At 40.5% G+C, this 16,161-nt stretch overlaps 1 protein-coding gene across 4 annotated transcripts in view; it reads right to left on the minus strand.

Moving 5' to 3' along the window:
• FAM184A (family with sequence similarity 184 member A) overlaps positions 1-16,161 on the minus strand; it is a 165,649-nt gene that overhangs the window by 23,232 nt on the left and 126,256 nt on the right. For all 4 annotated transcript variants that reach the window (XM_045010480.1, XM_045010478.1, XR_006578178.1 and 1 more), the window contains exons 10-12: positions 14,351-14,563; positions 11,647-11,800; positions 4,270-4,397 (exon numbers count right to left, since the gene is read on the minus strand). In XM_045010480.1, the coding sequence (XP_044866415.1) occupies positions 4,270-4,397; positions 11,647-11,800; positions 14,351-14,563 (495 nt within the window). The remainder of the gene's footprint in view (positions 1-4,269; positions 4,398-11,646; positions 11,801-14,350; positions 14,564-16,161) is intronic.

Consider the following 16,161-nt stretch of genomic DNA (forward strand, 5'->3'; position numbering starts at 1 on the left):
AGTGGGGGGTGTGCGTGTGCAAATTTGAGTGAGTGACACCTTCCATATGATCAAGGGAAGTGCATATGGAATGAGTGAAGCCCTGATTCAGCATACTACCCCTACCTATTCAGAAAGGCACTTAAACTTATGTATTGGTAAATGAGAAAGTTAAGATTGCCTTAACAACTTTAACTCTTTCTTCTTGTGTGCATGCATTATAATACAGTCTTTAATTACTATATTTTCTATAGTACAGTTTTCTCATTCAGCACAAGGACTGGAAATTGAATGAGTTAACGTTGTGCAAAGAATGAGACTGGCATCCTGCCCATTCTCTAAAGAAGTTAGATGATATGTGATATTTGAGGCATGGGACAACAAAGAACAATGACTGTAAAAATAAATATTGAACTGCCTCTTGCACTGAGCACTGTTCATCCTGTACACTGAATGAGGCATGGGTCCTGCAGAGAAAAATAATATGCAGTCATGTAATTAAAGACTATACCATAAAGCCTACATATGAGGGCAGAATTAAAGTTGACTGGACAACCTTAATGTTCTTATTTATAGTTGTTCTTCAAGAGTCACCTCTGCACACTCATATTTGTCAGATATGGTGTCCCTGATCTTGAGCTGCAGAACTGCATTGAAAAGCAGTGTCCATCATGGGATGCACAAGGAATTTCATCTGACGGTGATGTTATCAGCCTATTGTATGTCCATAAGGGAATGCACCTCTGAACCACCTCCATTCCTTTCTCAAACCGAAGAGTCCTGATATTATATTGAACTCTAAGGTAGAGGGGAAGACAGGAAGGTAGCGTCAATGCAGAGGTAACTCTCACAGAACAATAATTCCCAGTACTTAACTTCTCTTTCTTCTAGCAAGCAGTGAATACATGAGTTCTGAGCTAAATATGAACTGTAGCGTTGCCCTCTTGGGCGCCATTACTGCCATAGGGGGGCATTGGAATTTGACGTTAAGTCCAAAGAATAGTGCCTGGTGAAAGTGTGCACTGAATTTGAAGTTGCTGCTTTGCACAAGGAAACCTGTCTTAGCTAGGCCACTGAAGTTGAGGTGACTTTCGTGGAGCGGGTCTTTAAGCCAGTGTGTACTGGTTTCTTAGGTAAAATGAAACAATAATCCATTCATCTCCTATCCAGTGTAAGAGTCTCTGTTTGGTAATGGGGTCTTCCTAGAATCTTTCCCCATATGCTGCAACCCAGATGGATTGATATCATTCATGGCAGTTGAACATCTGTGACTCTGAAGAGATCTGAAGATTTTATGAGTTTGAGAAAATGTAGCAAAAGCTAAAAACTAATGTGTCAGACACTCACCAGGTTCTGTCGCTGCCATGGGCAGTTAGAGGGTATAGAGGGAGGGTCACAGTGGCCCCACCCTATGTAAACTTGTATGGGAGCACGAGGAGGAACAGCATGCATATGTGGCCCTGATGGATACTGCTATTCACAAGATTCCAGTCTCAAGCACATGTGCACGTACAATGGGATCCACACCAACATATATTCAAAGAACACAAAATATGCTTTTACACCTGAACTGTTTTTGCACTCATTTTTAATTTTTCCTCACTAAGACGCACTACAGTGCACAGTGTAACATTTAATCATGTTTTTAAATTTAAGTATGTGAGTAGTCCCATTGACTTTAATTAATTATGTGGCCACCCCATAAAAATGCCTTCCTTTACCTAGAAAATCCTAATGGGATTCAATGGGACTACTCACATGCATTCAAGTTAAGCACATGATGAAGTGCTTTGCCGGACTCAATCTGGTAAGTAAATGGTTATGGCAAGGATTCTGGTCAGTTTGGAAAAAAATTGTCATTAACATTCATCTTGTTTGGCTGATCTTGGCTAGGTTTTCTCCATTTGTAGTTGTACAAGAATACAGCAATAAGCCACCAGAAGGTTTGCATTAAGAGACTACCTTGGGAGTATTGTGAGGCACAAGGCTGAAGCCACCTAAGAAGTACACCATTATTCTACTATTGCATATCTTGCCATGTCTTATTGTTATTAAGAGTATGTCTCATTAATTTTTTAAAATTAACTTCCTCCTTCACCTCCATACACAGAGGTTTTATGCAAGGATTCCTTCCCCTATAAAAAAATAGTTCCAAGATGGAAGAGACAAGAAAATAGTATGGAAAAACTTATAAACTCTTTGCCTACTATTGTTAATATATTGATTGTTACATTGTAATTATGTATTACTTTATTTTTAGTTTTAACTCAGAGTCCTCATTTTTTCCATTTGTCTACTCAGATGGATTCAGCTACTATCTTTACTCTAATGAATAAGAAATCTACCATTCCTCTCTTGATTTGTTTCAATGCATCCTGGGTTCAATCCTGGCCAGTGCTTTGACTTCAATGGAACTATGCATGTGTTTAAATGCTCTGCTCGACTGGGGCCAGAGTGCTCAGCACCTTGAAGGTTCAATCCCCCATCTTGTACTTCATCCTATACCTCTGACATCTCCTCCTGGGTGTCTCACCATCTCCTTAAATTAAATATGGCCAAACTACCTGTTCATCTTTCCTCCCAAGGCCTCCCATTCTCTTTTACTGTTGACAGCACTAACAGCATTTTCCCTATTCTTCAGGCCTGTAAAGTGGGAATCATCTCTAATTCTTTCTTCCTTGCCGTACACATGAAGACTCTGTCCTACACATGAAGGCTGCTTTTAGGTGAGAGGACTGTGTCTTCCTATGTTTTTGACAAGCCTTTGGGTGCAATTGCTATAAATAAATAATAATAATTCTCCTCCCATTCCCAGGAGTCTGCTTTTCTTTGAACAAGAAGTTGAGGCTGAACAGTCACCTCGGATTGCTACTACTGAAAAATCTGAACTGGGCTCCTAATTTATTTTTTTAATAGAAGGTGAAAGATGAAAGTGGCTGAATCATAAACTGCTGTTGAAAGACACCTTGCCAACCAGTGGAATCCCCAGCCCTGAATTGGGCACCTAGGCTTCCTATATAATGCATGGGGAGAGACAGACACCTAAGAATGTGATCCTAAAAAGCCAGCACACTGAGTGGGGAGCCTCCTAAACTAACCAATGGGAGATGTTAAGGAGATGGCCTGGCTTAAGTTCCACCCCTCAGAAGGACTTAGGTGCCTAACTCCAGGCCAAAGGGAGGTGTCTTTCTCCACTCAGGATTCACAGCTGTGGACCCTCTCCTGGACTTAGGTACCTAAGCTCTTTTTCACAAAAACTGGCAAAGGAGAAGATGGGCCAGAGAGAGAGAGTGAAAATTACTCTGTATCCCAACGGTTAAGGATTCACCTGGGATGTGGGAGACCCTGGTCCATTCACCCTGCTTCAATTCATTATTAATTATTTATAAACAATAGAACAGATTCAACAGGAGAGACAGAGAGACTTGTCCCAGAATACCTCCTTGCTCTGTGGCTAGGGCACTGGCATGGCAAGTGAGAGATTCAAGTTTAAACCCTTATTTACATCAGGTAGAGGGGTGAATTCAATCTGGGACTCCCACATTCTGGGTGACTACCCTAATCGCTGGGCTAAAATTTATAATGAGCATAGCATCACTATCTCTACCTCCTCCTCTGGCAATTTTGTATGGGTTTCAGTGTACTTTGAGAACACAACAGGATCAGGCTCCACAGGCAAGAGAGGCATGGCATTGCCTAGTTTGAGGAACCTGCTAGAGTTTAGGCACAAGATAGGTGCCCAGGCACCCAGAGTGAGGTGGCTGTGCACATGTTCACTAGCAGAAATGTAGGCCTCTAGGGATTTTGAGTGTCTACAGAGTTAGGTGCCAGCTCAGAGGGAGTTTTTGGTTTTCCATGGCACCTAAATGTTGGATTTAGGCTCCTAGGGCAACAGCGGCTCCACAAAAAAACCCAGTGTTTTAGCCTTGAAGTGTTGCTAAAAGACAAAATCTAGCAGATTAACTTTAATGGGAAATAACACTTTCCCCCTCCGAGTCCAGTCACTGTACCCTCAAAATGGCTGGACAATTTTGAATCTGAAATTTATTTATAGACTTGAATTGGGAGCTACTTTAAGACTCCCAGTTAGGTTTGTTGATGGGGGCAGAGAGAAGAAAAAGGGGTAGCAGATTAGACAAACTGATGAAGGAGCACTGTCTTCAACTCTGACTGCCTTTCAAAGATTAAAGTCCTCAATATGCATTTATAGTACAGTTATGCTCTCCAGTTAACACAAAACAAATTCTAAATATGCAATTTTACAACCAGTTACCATTAATGCTTATTTACCTTTCGTCTACTGAGTTCTATACTTCTTTCAAGTTCCATTTTAGCAGCTACCAATTCTTGTTGATGGTTGTGCTTTAGTTGGTCAATTGCTGCTGCATGTTGATGATTTAGCTCTGAGCGCAAAGAAGCTAGTTACCATGATTAAAAGGAAAAAAGTTTATTTTGTAAACATTATTGTTAATTAACATAATCAACTCTGATAAAATATTACTACTCACCTAATAAACAGAGGGAGAGAAAATTACTTGTATAAATTAACATAAAATCTATGTTGAACATATCAAGCTGATTTTAGGTTTGCAACCCTACACCCTGAGCTGTCACGTCATCTATCTTCTATCTTAAGCAAAGTCAGACTTGTTCAATACTAGAAAACCCACATGCTGCAGGAAATTGTACTGGTGACTCAGTACGCTTATTCTTAAAGTGTGTTCTAGTCTGAAAAATACTTATGTAAAAATGGGATCTTATACAACACATCTGCTCCCTGTGCACATTCAGAGTCATGTCTGTTTACCTGAGTGACAAACTACTTGCAAAATTGCTATGGAAGTTTACCAGTCTAGGCACAAAACCTACTTGTCTCTCTTTTACTATGACTGATAATGGAAAAAAATCATCTCAGTTAATGACATTTTAATTGCACATTGGAAAAAAAAAAGTTCTTCAACCTCTTGAACGGGCAAGCAGAATTCTGTGCCTTTCTGTGACCTCCATGACTTCTGCAACAACCAGTGTGGCTGACCCCAGGGCTGCCCAAGTAGCTGGCCCTGGGGCCAGCCGCATCAGCCACTGCTTAAGCAGCCCCGGGGCCCACCAGAGCAGCCGCCAGTGCAGCTGGCCCCAGGGACCACCTGAGCAGCAGTGGATGGGCGGCCCCCCGGCTGGCCACACCGGTGCTGCTGGAGCAGTCCCAGGGCCAGCTGCACTGACTGCTTCTCAGGCAGCCCCCGGGCAACTGAACCCAGGGACCACACGAGCAGAGGCCAGTGCAGGTGGCCTCAAGGACTGCCTGAGCAGGTCCCAGCAGTGGCAGGAGCAGCAGCAGGTGGCCAACCCCGGGGGCAGCCAGAGCAGCCACTGCTCAGTGGCCCCCGGCAGCTGGTGCCGCTGGCCTCGGTGGCCCCACCAGAGCAGCAGCCTTCACCTCCCCCCGCCCAAAGCAGCACCCCACCTCCTGCCCCTCTGAGCAGCGTTCCCCCCCTCCTTCCCACTAGCTAAGATTTAGTCAGGGGTATATAGTACATGTCATGGACCATGACTTTTTGTTTGTTGCTCGTGACCTGTCCTAGATTTTTACTAAAAATACCCATGACTAAATTGTAGCCTTAATTATCACCAGGAATAAAGATTCTGGAGGTTAAATTGCACCTTTGTTCTCATCTGTGCAATCCCATTAACCTTCAATGAACTTGCACAGATGTAATTGAGGGCATCATTTAAAGACAATGAGATTGCACAGATGTTAATAAAGGCATAGTCTGAACTGCAGAATCCTCAAAACTAGTGATTGAGACTGATAAGAACAGAACACAAACTGACTTTCAGTGATGCAACTCCAAACTGGGATCTGAAAGTTAGAAAAAAATGTTTGAACTCTTCTATATTGAGCTTGCTTGAGCTGCACATCAGGACCAGATTAAAGAATTTTGGAGCTGTGATCTATGGAAATTGGGGGGAAACCTTCCTTAAACTAGACAGAGCATGTGATATGCACTGAGTAAATATGAGAACATCTCCATTTTATTATTAATATTAGATCAGAGAAGACTGAAAAAAATCAAATATGAAATATATTAATATTAATAGATCTAGACTATTTAATTTAAATACACATGACAATTTGTTTGTTTAAGAAATCTAATACCCACTTTCTCTCTCTTTTTTTGTTCTGGGAAACATTTGCTAAATAGGCTAATCACAAGGAGGTATTTATGAAAAGTGACCTAGAAATTAGCTGGGCACAGTGAAGTTATCTCTCCCCATCTGTAAGGGAAAGGGTTCCTGATGAAAATGGAACTTGCTGGAGATGATACAGATCAGAAAAGAGAAAGTATATTAGCATACTGGATATCTGAGCCTCCTGAGTGAGACATACTTTTGCTGCTTTCTGAAAAAGAGGCAGGACTAAGGGAGTAACTTTACCAGTTCCTACAGGAAAAGGGCACCGAGTCTCTGCTGGCTTTGGACACAAGTTTGATTCAAATCAATACAAATATGGGAATGACTGAGAAACTGATTGTGGGACTGGGCTTCAACATCTGAGTGAGCAGGAAAGCTGGTTCTTTTTCCCCTGGGAAGAAGTGAGGACTTGGGTGCCATGATGGCTCGCTACTAAGATCCCAAAGAGGACACTGTGGCTCTGATGGCTCATGATACCAACACCAGCAAAGAGGAAGAACGTGCCAAGGATGAGCTGAACCCTGAAAAGTGACCCCCCAAAAATGGACCCTTCCCAGAATCCCCCCTATTCTTATGTGGCTCTGACCGCCATGACCATGACGGGAGTGGGGGCCAGATTGAAGCTGGTCGGGGCCCAAATACAGTTGTCACCTCTGAGAAGCAGAAAAACCAGCAACTGCACTCCCCACAAGCCTGACCCACCTCTTCCCCTCCCAGGTAGCACCCCCAACCAGCCTGACCCTCCTCTTCCCCTCCCAGATGCCCTCTCTTCCCCTTCCAGGTTCTCCTCTCCCATCAACCTGGTCCCCCTGGCCCATAGGCCCCTACACCCACTCCCTCCCAGCCCAAGCAGCTCCCAAGCTCTCAGGAACCAATGCCCCTGGGCCCCTGCTGCTTACACCCTCACTGCTCATGAGTCTTGGATCAGTCCTGCTTTCTGGCATCGAGAGAAGAAAGAACTGCCAATTGGGCATACTGAGGGCCTTGTATGCAGAGTGGAATCCGAGTGCCACATTAGCAGCGCTCCCAGAGCCCTTGTGACTTGGGCACCATAGTGAAAAATGGCCACAGGCACGCACAGCCACACATGCAGGCAGCAACGGTTGCCAGTCACAATATGGCAGGGTTTTTTCTGCTTGTAATTTAAGTGAAACAAGTTACCCCTGCCCCGTACATTGCAACTGGCAATGCAGGATTAAAACTGGCCAGGCCAGTTAGGAACTGGACTTGCTGAAGATCATTGAGATACAGTACACATGAAATCTTAGGTTTGTATTTGGGCAGAAAGCCCAAGCTGACTACACTGTATTTTCAGCACCCTAGCTGGAGCAAAGTTAGTGCATGTCTGTCGACCTGAGCTGGGAAGCACACTGGCAGCTGCAGTGTTGAGGTATCCTGAGTGACAGCTCTAACTGGATGTATGCTAAACTCTTATAAATACTGGGTAAGGGTGAAATCCTATTTTTCAGCCACCTCACTTGCCTTTCCGTTCGTGAGTCCTTCTATTTTGAAGAAAGCTAATTTTGTGGGCTGGCCCTAGCCTCCACTGTATGGAATTTGGATTTAATTTTCAACTCAGATTTGTCATTCAATCTGAAGTTGATTTTACTGCTAAGACGTGTGTCAACTTCATTTATTAAACATTTTGAGACCCTGTGGTTAATAGCTGACACAACAAGTTCTAGTGCATGCTTTGGTGCTTTTCCTGCTTGATTACTATAATGGCATCCTTGTTGGTATCAACTTTCATCTAGCCTATATAAACTACCATTTATCAGGAAGTATGAGAGTCATTTGATCTTTTGCTGTTCACATTTTTGCCATTTAGATCTACATCCAATGTCCACTGAAGTAAATGGGAATCTTTCCATTTGCTTCAGTACGCTTTGGATTAGGCCCTTAAGGTAAGTCTACACTGCAAATGGAAAGTGTGATTCCCAGCATGCAGAAGGCCAGCCCACAACATTTTGGCACCTGAGGCAGGGAGCTCAAATGACGCCCCCATGCCTCGTCACTTGGGCCAAAACTTTAAAAGGTCTCAATTCTGCCTTCTTCCTGTTCTACTCCTCTAATGGTACTGCTCTGCTACCTACCCCAATAAAAGAGAACTAACAACTTAAAACGCCTTGTTCAAAAATTTTAAGTAACACTTAACTTTCAAACGCCTGAACAGCAAATGTAACTTTTCTTGTCTGCATAGTAAAGACTGACATTTTTATCTGTTTGAATAATCAAAGTGGTGCTTTCCGTGCCTTCCTGGTTGCAGAGATTTGAACTGCTTCCTGAAGGTCCACAGTCTGGGCCAGCTCATGCTCTATTGAGATGGTTGCAAGGCCGACCAGCCTCTCATGTGTCATTGTGGAGTGTAGATGTGTTTTCACTAACTTCAGCTTGGAGAAGCTGCATTCTCCACTGGCAACTGTTACAAGAAGTGTTAGAAGTACGCGCAGAGCAACAAAAGCATTTGGAAAGGAATGGTCATTTGTGCACATATAATCCAGAACAGCCTTTGGAGTTGATCCTGCTGAAATGTATCTTGAAAGGGCTTTCAGTTCATCACCTAAATCACTCGCATCAATATTGCGCATGTCATCATGTGTCAACACTGTCTCTAGTGCCCTGCATTGCTGGTGTAGGTCTTCTTTAGGTATAGTGAGGAGTTTTGGAATATCATACAACATCTCAAATATACTGCTGTGTTCCTTGAGCTACATGAAGCATTCTTCAACTAACTGTATTGCACAGTCTAGCACCTGGTTAAAGAATTCAACTTTGTATTGTTGTTTGGGGTCTCTTATGGGATTATCCCGTGCCTCGTAATCAAAATGCCGTCTTCTTCTTTGGTGACTCTTGTATTCTTGAATGGGTGGGAAAATAGCTTCAGTGTGAAGTTCCTCTGCCAACTTCTGTGCACTCTTCAGAACGTTTTGAAATCCCACATCTGACCGGTAAGACTGTAGGTATGACTTTGCTTTGTCCAGTTGTTCCATTGCTCCAGATATGTCAAGGTCAACACTTTGGAGTCTCCTGCTTGCAACATTTATTTCAAACAGTATGTCATGCCACAACACCATAGGGTGACCAAACAGCAAGTGTAAAAAATCGGGATGGGGTGGGGGGGTAATAGGCACCTATATAAGACAAAGCCCCAAAAAATCGAACATCTGGTCATCCTACAACACTAAGCCACACAGAAATTTGAAGTTATGTATGTTTTGGTGATTCCATTTCCCTCTGCCACAGTTCTCCCACAAACAGTTCCAGTCATAGCATTAGCCTCCATAATGGCAACTGTGGCATCATCTATCTTCCCAATTTGGTGTCTGATAAGCTTTATCACCTCCACGGGACTTTCCCATCGTGTGGACTCACTGGTTTCAGTGTCAGAGAGGATGTTCCCAGATGTTGCTTCAAAATTTGCCGTTGATGCAGAGAAAAATACATAGATGCTTTGAATTACATTAAAAAATTCATCAGTCTCACTAGAAGCTGATGCTGCATCACTGACCACCAAGTTCAATGAATGAGAACTGCTCGAGGGCTTAACTCTCGGATCTGCACTCCTCTGTTCTTTCCTCCCAGGTTGGCACCATTATCGTAGCCCTGACCTCTCATGTCAGCTATCGCAATTCAGTATCTTCCAGCTTTTTAAGAAGCACATTTGTCATACCAGCTCCTGTAGTATCATCAGTGTCAATACATTCTAGAAAATGCTCTCTGACAGTCACTATTGAGGGACGTTTTCACTAGGTTCTGTTGTTGTTACAAAACGCACCATTAAAGTCATTTGTTCCGTATGGCTGATGTCAGGTGTGCAGTCCAGAATAACAGAGTAATATCTTGCTGACTTCAGATCTGCCACAATTTTCTGTTTGACTTTTGTTGCCAGTAACTGTATGATCTCATTTTGAATTGTTTTTCCAAGGTAGTGGTGTGTGTACATTTCTTGGGTGGTGACTCTTCTTAGATGCTCCTGGAGTACAGCATCAAACTCAGCCATCAGCTCCACAATTTTAAGGCAGTTTCCATTGTTTGGCACATACAGCTGATCTGAAGCATTTTGGCTGTAGAGCAGTGTAACACAGGCCAAAGAACTTCCCCAAATAATTCCTGTTTGAACTAGAACATATCTTTTAGAAAAACATCCAATATTGATTTAAAAATTGCCAGTGATGGAAAATTCTCCATGACCCTTGGTAAATTGTTCCAATAATTAATTACCCTACCTGTTAAAATTGTATGCCTATTTCCAGTCTGAATTTGTCTAGCTCCATTTCCAGTCAGTGGATCTTGTTATACCTTTGTCTGCTAGACTGAAGAACCTATTATCAAATTGCTGCACTACCAAATTTGTGTAGGGTACTTACAGACTGTGATCACATCATCCCTTACCCTTTTCTTTACTAAGGAAAGCTCCTTCAGTCTATCACTATAAGGCATGTTTTCCAATCCTTTAATCTTGTGGCTCTTCTCTGAATTCTCTCCAATTACCAATATCCCTCTTCTAAAAGGGCTGATGAGAAAAAAACAGTTCACTGACCTATCTAGTTTAAACAATAGCAGCCAAAACCAGAACTTTAATATTCACAGATTCAGAGTGAGGTTCATGGCTCTGAGGTAAGTTTAAACTCTAGGTCAAGTCAGTTTTTCAAGGGTACCTTAAAAGAATGTAGAGAGCCTACTGGTTAGTGATGTGGTGCAGTTAACTGCACCACAAATTCCTTGATTGCAGCTCTCTGTTTGCAATACTTTTTAAAGTATGTCCATACTAGAGGTGGATGGTATTAACTCAGCTCAAGGAGACATACTCACACTAGCTCTGACCGAGCTATTGCACTAAAAATAGAAGTGGGGCTGCACTGATGGAAGTGGTGGGATGGGCTAGCTAACCCAAGTACACATCTAGCATCTTAGACACGATTGTACTCAGGGTAGCTAGTCCCTCATGCTGCTCAGGCTGCAGCAGTTACACTTCTATTTTTAGTCTGCTAGGCTTGATCAGAGCTAGCGCAAATATGACTCCTTGAGCTGGAATTTACACCTTAGTGTCTTCATTTTTACCACTGTTACATGTATATGCTGAAACTGTTCTAGTTGTTCTATTTCACTGGTACTTTCTGAAACTTTCTCCATCATGAAATTCCGGTTGCTGACACATCACTCTAGAATACTTAATACTGGGATTTTCCAAAGGCTCAGCTGATCTACCTGCTCTCATTGAAATCAAACTCCTGTTGATTTCAGTACAAGCTGTTAGGCCAATGCTGAGTGCTTTTGAAAATCCCACTCTACAACTTTATATTTATTTAAATTATTTACCTTCTTTATTCATAATATCATCCTTAGTTTTATACTATTTTTCACTTATAGTGCTATGAAGTTTGTAGAAAGTGCTTTATGATGTCTACAGTTATATTAATTATGCAAATGGAAATCACATCTGATGCAATTTACGCTAGCTTGAAAATAGTATACCTAGCATAGCTTTCCCTTCATCTTCCAGCTCAAATCGAAGAGTCTGAAGTTCCTGTTCCATTTCCAATCTGAAACTTTCCATAGCTTGTTTGTGTGCTTCTTTCAGTGTCTGAAGTTCTTCTAAATGTTTTTGTTGTAAATGCTCTTCTAGTTCCTATGAAATCCAAAAGGAGGAGAACTTTTTTACACAAACTAAAACAATGCATAAAATATTTAACAATGAATTAACAGGAAGAATTTTTTTTAAATGCCAGAAATGCATGTATTATTAAAAATACCTCCATTTGTCATTTAAAAAGCCAATGACAGACTCAAGCCATCTTTAAAAATGTAATCTTTATTTACTTCCCCAAATTAAAGTGCCACAGAGGTCTTCTTTCTTATTCTTTCCCATCGCTGGTGATTACCAGTACTTTTGAGAATAAAGTGTAAGGACCATAACCTACTCACAATTTGTGCATGGAACAAGGGCAGGGTACAAGTACCATGTACACCCAAAGTTTAAGTTTCTAAAGTTATTTATTGTTCGGGTGGTTTTGATCTAGGCTGAACAAAAATCACAAAAATAATTTCTGAGCTTGCAGTGGGTAAAAGAAAAAATGCTTTATCACCTTTTAAATACTATGAAAAATATCATTCCAAGGTTGAGGACATAGATGCATATTTTCAGTTCTGAAAATTCTTTTTAAAATCACAAATGTCTAGATCAGGGGCTCTCAAACTGGGGGTCATGAAATTATGACATGAGGGGGTTGTGAGCTGTCGGCCTCCACTCCAAACCCCGCTTTGCATCCAGCATTTAAAATGGGATTAAATATATTAAAAAGTGTTTTTTAATTTATAAGGGGAGTCGCACTCAGAGGCTTGCTATGTGAAAGGGGTCACCAGTACAAAAGTTTGAGAACTACTGGTCTAGATTCTGCCATCCTTTCTCAAATTAGGCAGCACTCTGCTGTACAGATTATCCCACTGAAATGAACAGCACTACATGTAAAGTTAGGTACTACTCTAGAACCTCAGTTACCATCACCTTGGGAATGGAGGTTGCTCGTAACTCTGAAATGTTTGTAACTCTGAACAAAACATTACAGTTGTTCTTTCAAAAGTTTACAACTGAACATTGACTTAATACAGCACTGAAACTTTACTATGCAGAAGAAAAATGCTGCTTTCCCTTTTATTTTCGTAGTTTACATTTAACACAGTACTGTACTGTATTTGCTTCTTTTTTTTTTGGTCTCTGCTGCTGCCTGATTGTGTACTTCCAGTTCCAAATGAGGTGTGTGGTTGACTGGTCTGTTAGTAAGTCTGGTGTTCATAACTCTGAGGTTCTACTGTACTCAATTTGAGCAAGGGTGTCAGAATAGGCTTAAAAGGATTTTTAACAGAAGTAATGTTACAACTTTCAGCCCTGATCTTACTTAACATTGCTTATGAGAGGACGCCTGATCTCACATGGAGCCCCAACAAAGTAAATGGGGCTCTAAGCAGGAATGGTGGTATGCCCATGCACAAACACTGCAGGTTCAGGGCCTTAGACAGTAGACAAAATAAAGAAGCATATGATGTACACAAGTGTGAAGAAACAAATTTCAAAAGGACTCTAGCAAATTCTGAGAAGTGGTATGAGAAGTTTTTTTCATAAGAATAGCCATACTGGGTCAGACCAAAGGTCGACCTAGCCCAGTATCCTGTCTTCCGACAGTGGCCAATGCCAGATGCCCCAGAGGGAATGAACAGAAAAGGTAAACATCAAGTGATCCATTGCCTGTCGCCCATTCTCAGCTACTGGCAAACAGAGGCTAGGGACACCATCCCTGCCCATCCTGGCTAATAGCCATTGATGGACCCATCCTCCATGAACATATCTAGTTCTTTTTTGAACCCTCTTATAGTCTTGAACTTCACATCATCCTCTTGCAACGAGTTCCACAGATTGACTATCCATTGTGTGAAAAAATACTCCCTTTTGTGTGTTTTAAACCTGCTGCCTATTAATTTCATTTGGTAACCCCTAGTTCTCATGTTATGAGAAGGAGTAAATAACACTTCCTTATTTACTTTCTCTACACCAGTCATGATTTTATAGACCTCTATCATATCCCCTCTTTGTCGTCTCTTTTCCAAGCTGAAAAGTCCCAGTCTTATTAATCGCTCCTCATATGGAAGTCATTCTATACCCCTAATAATTTTTGTTGCCTTTTTCTGAACCTTTTACAACTCCAATACATCTTTTTGGAGATGAGGTGACCACAAATCAGAAATATAATGTAACAAATTAAAACAAGAGCTACACTGGATGCCCTGGAAAGTACAAAGAAAGTTATTACATATAATAACATGAACTATAGTGTAGTAGGAACTTTTAAAAAAAAACACCTCAGAATCAGATTATTGGACAAAAATATGTAGGTGATATTGATAATGATTAAATATACTAACATGATGCCAGAAGACAGAGCAGGGTGCTAAACTTCTACTAGGTAATGGCTATATTATAAAGGATGATATTCAATTTGCCTGCATAATATTTAACTGTAGTAACCATATTACTAATGTAAGTTACATCTCTTGAAAAGAGAAATAAGAAATAATGCAAAGAATTTTCTTTACTAATTCTCTCAGTGTTTTGTATATTGGTATGTTTAATCATGTTTCCGTGGTGTACCCTATACACTTGTCTGAAATATCCAGATGAACATGCCTTTTGTTCTTGTTCTTTTGTTTGTTCCATGTTTTGAAATGCAAGTATATGTGCTTCCTTCAGGGATTCATGCCTTTGCTGATGCTCTTCTTCCAGTTCCTCGAGCTCCTGGGTAAGCCTTTGTCGCTCCTGACTAAACTGCGCCTGTAGCTGTTGCAAGGAGCTCTGAGACTGGGAAAGCTGCATCTCCAGATTCTGTTTCAGCAAGGAGATCTAATCCACACAATAGCAAACATCAGTAAATCATAAATACAAATGTCAAATCAGGAAAAAAAGCTTTCAAAAGAAGTACATATTTCATATGAACTTTAGATATGAAATTTCTAGAACATACTTCTGAATAACATCACATTTCTTAATCTGAAATTCAGATAACATATCTACTGATTATAACCAAATATCATGGAACTATCCAGAACATAAAACACAAGAGAGAAGCAGTAACTTATAACTAGTGAATTGTGTTATATAGTTTAACTCAGAAGTACAAGAATTAGAGTAAGGAGATTTTGTGAGGGCTCTCACTTTAAGATACATCCTTAAAACACCACTAATTATAAGGTATTTGATGTTTCATAAATGAATTGTTACCAAAATGCTCTTCCAAATCTTTAATAAAGAAAAAATTAAAATGACACTATCAAGGTCTGAGGTCCAACACTGGATATATTAAAATTAGTAAATTCTGTGGAGAAGTTCATTAAGGTTATGCAGGGAAAATCCTGACTAGCAAAAGAAATGGATTAGAAGACCTAGAAATGTAAATCTTTTCCATCTCTAATTTCTATGGTCCTAAATTATAGGCAATTGTCTGTTTTTAAAAATGTAGCACTCTACTGCAACTAAGTTAAAATATCTCACTACTTTTGTTAGATCTATAAAATTAGAATGTTTTGTGGTTCTTCTGCTGTCTCTTAACTAACACCACAGCAAGTAAACTAACAAATGTATATTTTTTTCTGGAAACTTGTTGACATGAACAATGATGTTAGTGAACAAACAGACATATCTGAGTATAATATGATTTCCTTTAGTCCATGAGGGAGCTCCATGATCCTTTATCTCAACTGTAAATTTATACCCCAATCTTAATGTCCAATGGCTTAGCCATCATCCTTCCAGACAAAGAAGACTGGACTGATGGGATATCATTTGGATCCAAATAACACAACTCCTTAATTGGACAGAAGGGTTGCTGACAAAGCACCCTCAGCACCTGCCAGCTTGGGGAACAAGAATAAACTGAAAGTTTGTTACAAAAATGAATTTTGCTCCATTGATCACACAGAAGGAAAAAATACAATTGCCAAATGGCAAAGTATTTAAATTAGTATAGAAAAAAAATATTTCTAAGCCTCAGAGTGCATCACATAAAACTGATGAAAAAACTGATAGTGTCATTTAATTGTGCACATGCCAAAATTAATTATGAGATAAATGATAGTCATAGCAATATATCAATGTACTCTGTGCTATTTTGCAATGAATTTATTTTGCATAAAATAAAATTAAGAGTAGCATGCAAAGGATAACTGTGTGAAATTTGCAACATTTATATTATTGCTGAAATTATTCTAACACAAGTACAAAGCTAAAGCAGATTTGTAAGGGAAGAAGCTACATTTAAAGTAGAATTAGCACTTAAATAAAACAAGCAAATTAAGTTTGAGTGAAATGACCATGACTGGTTGCCTTTAAAACTCGTTGAGTATATATATACACACACATACAAACACACACTATCCTGCAAGTATGCTTTGACAGTAATATTTTACTTCAAATGCCATTTAAAGGAGATTTAGCTATAGCTG

This window comes from Mauremys mutica, chromosome 3, assembly GCF_020497125.1.
Source record: "Mauremys mutica isolate MM-2020 ecotype Southern chromosome 3, ASM2049712v1, whole genome shotgun sequence".
Taxonomy (NCBI): Eukaryota; Metazoa; Chordata; order Testudines; family Geoemydidae; genus Mauremys; species Mauremys mutica.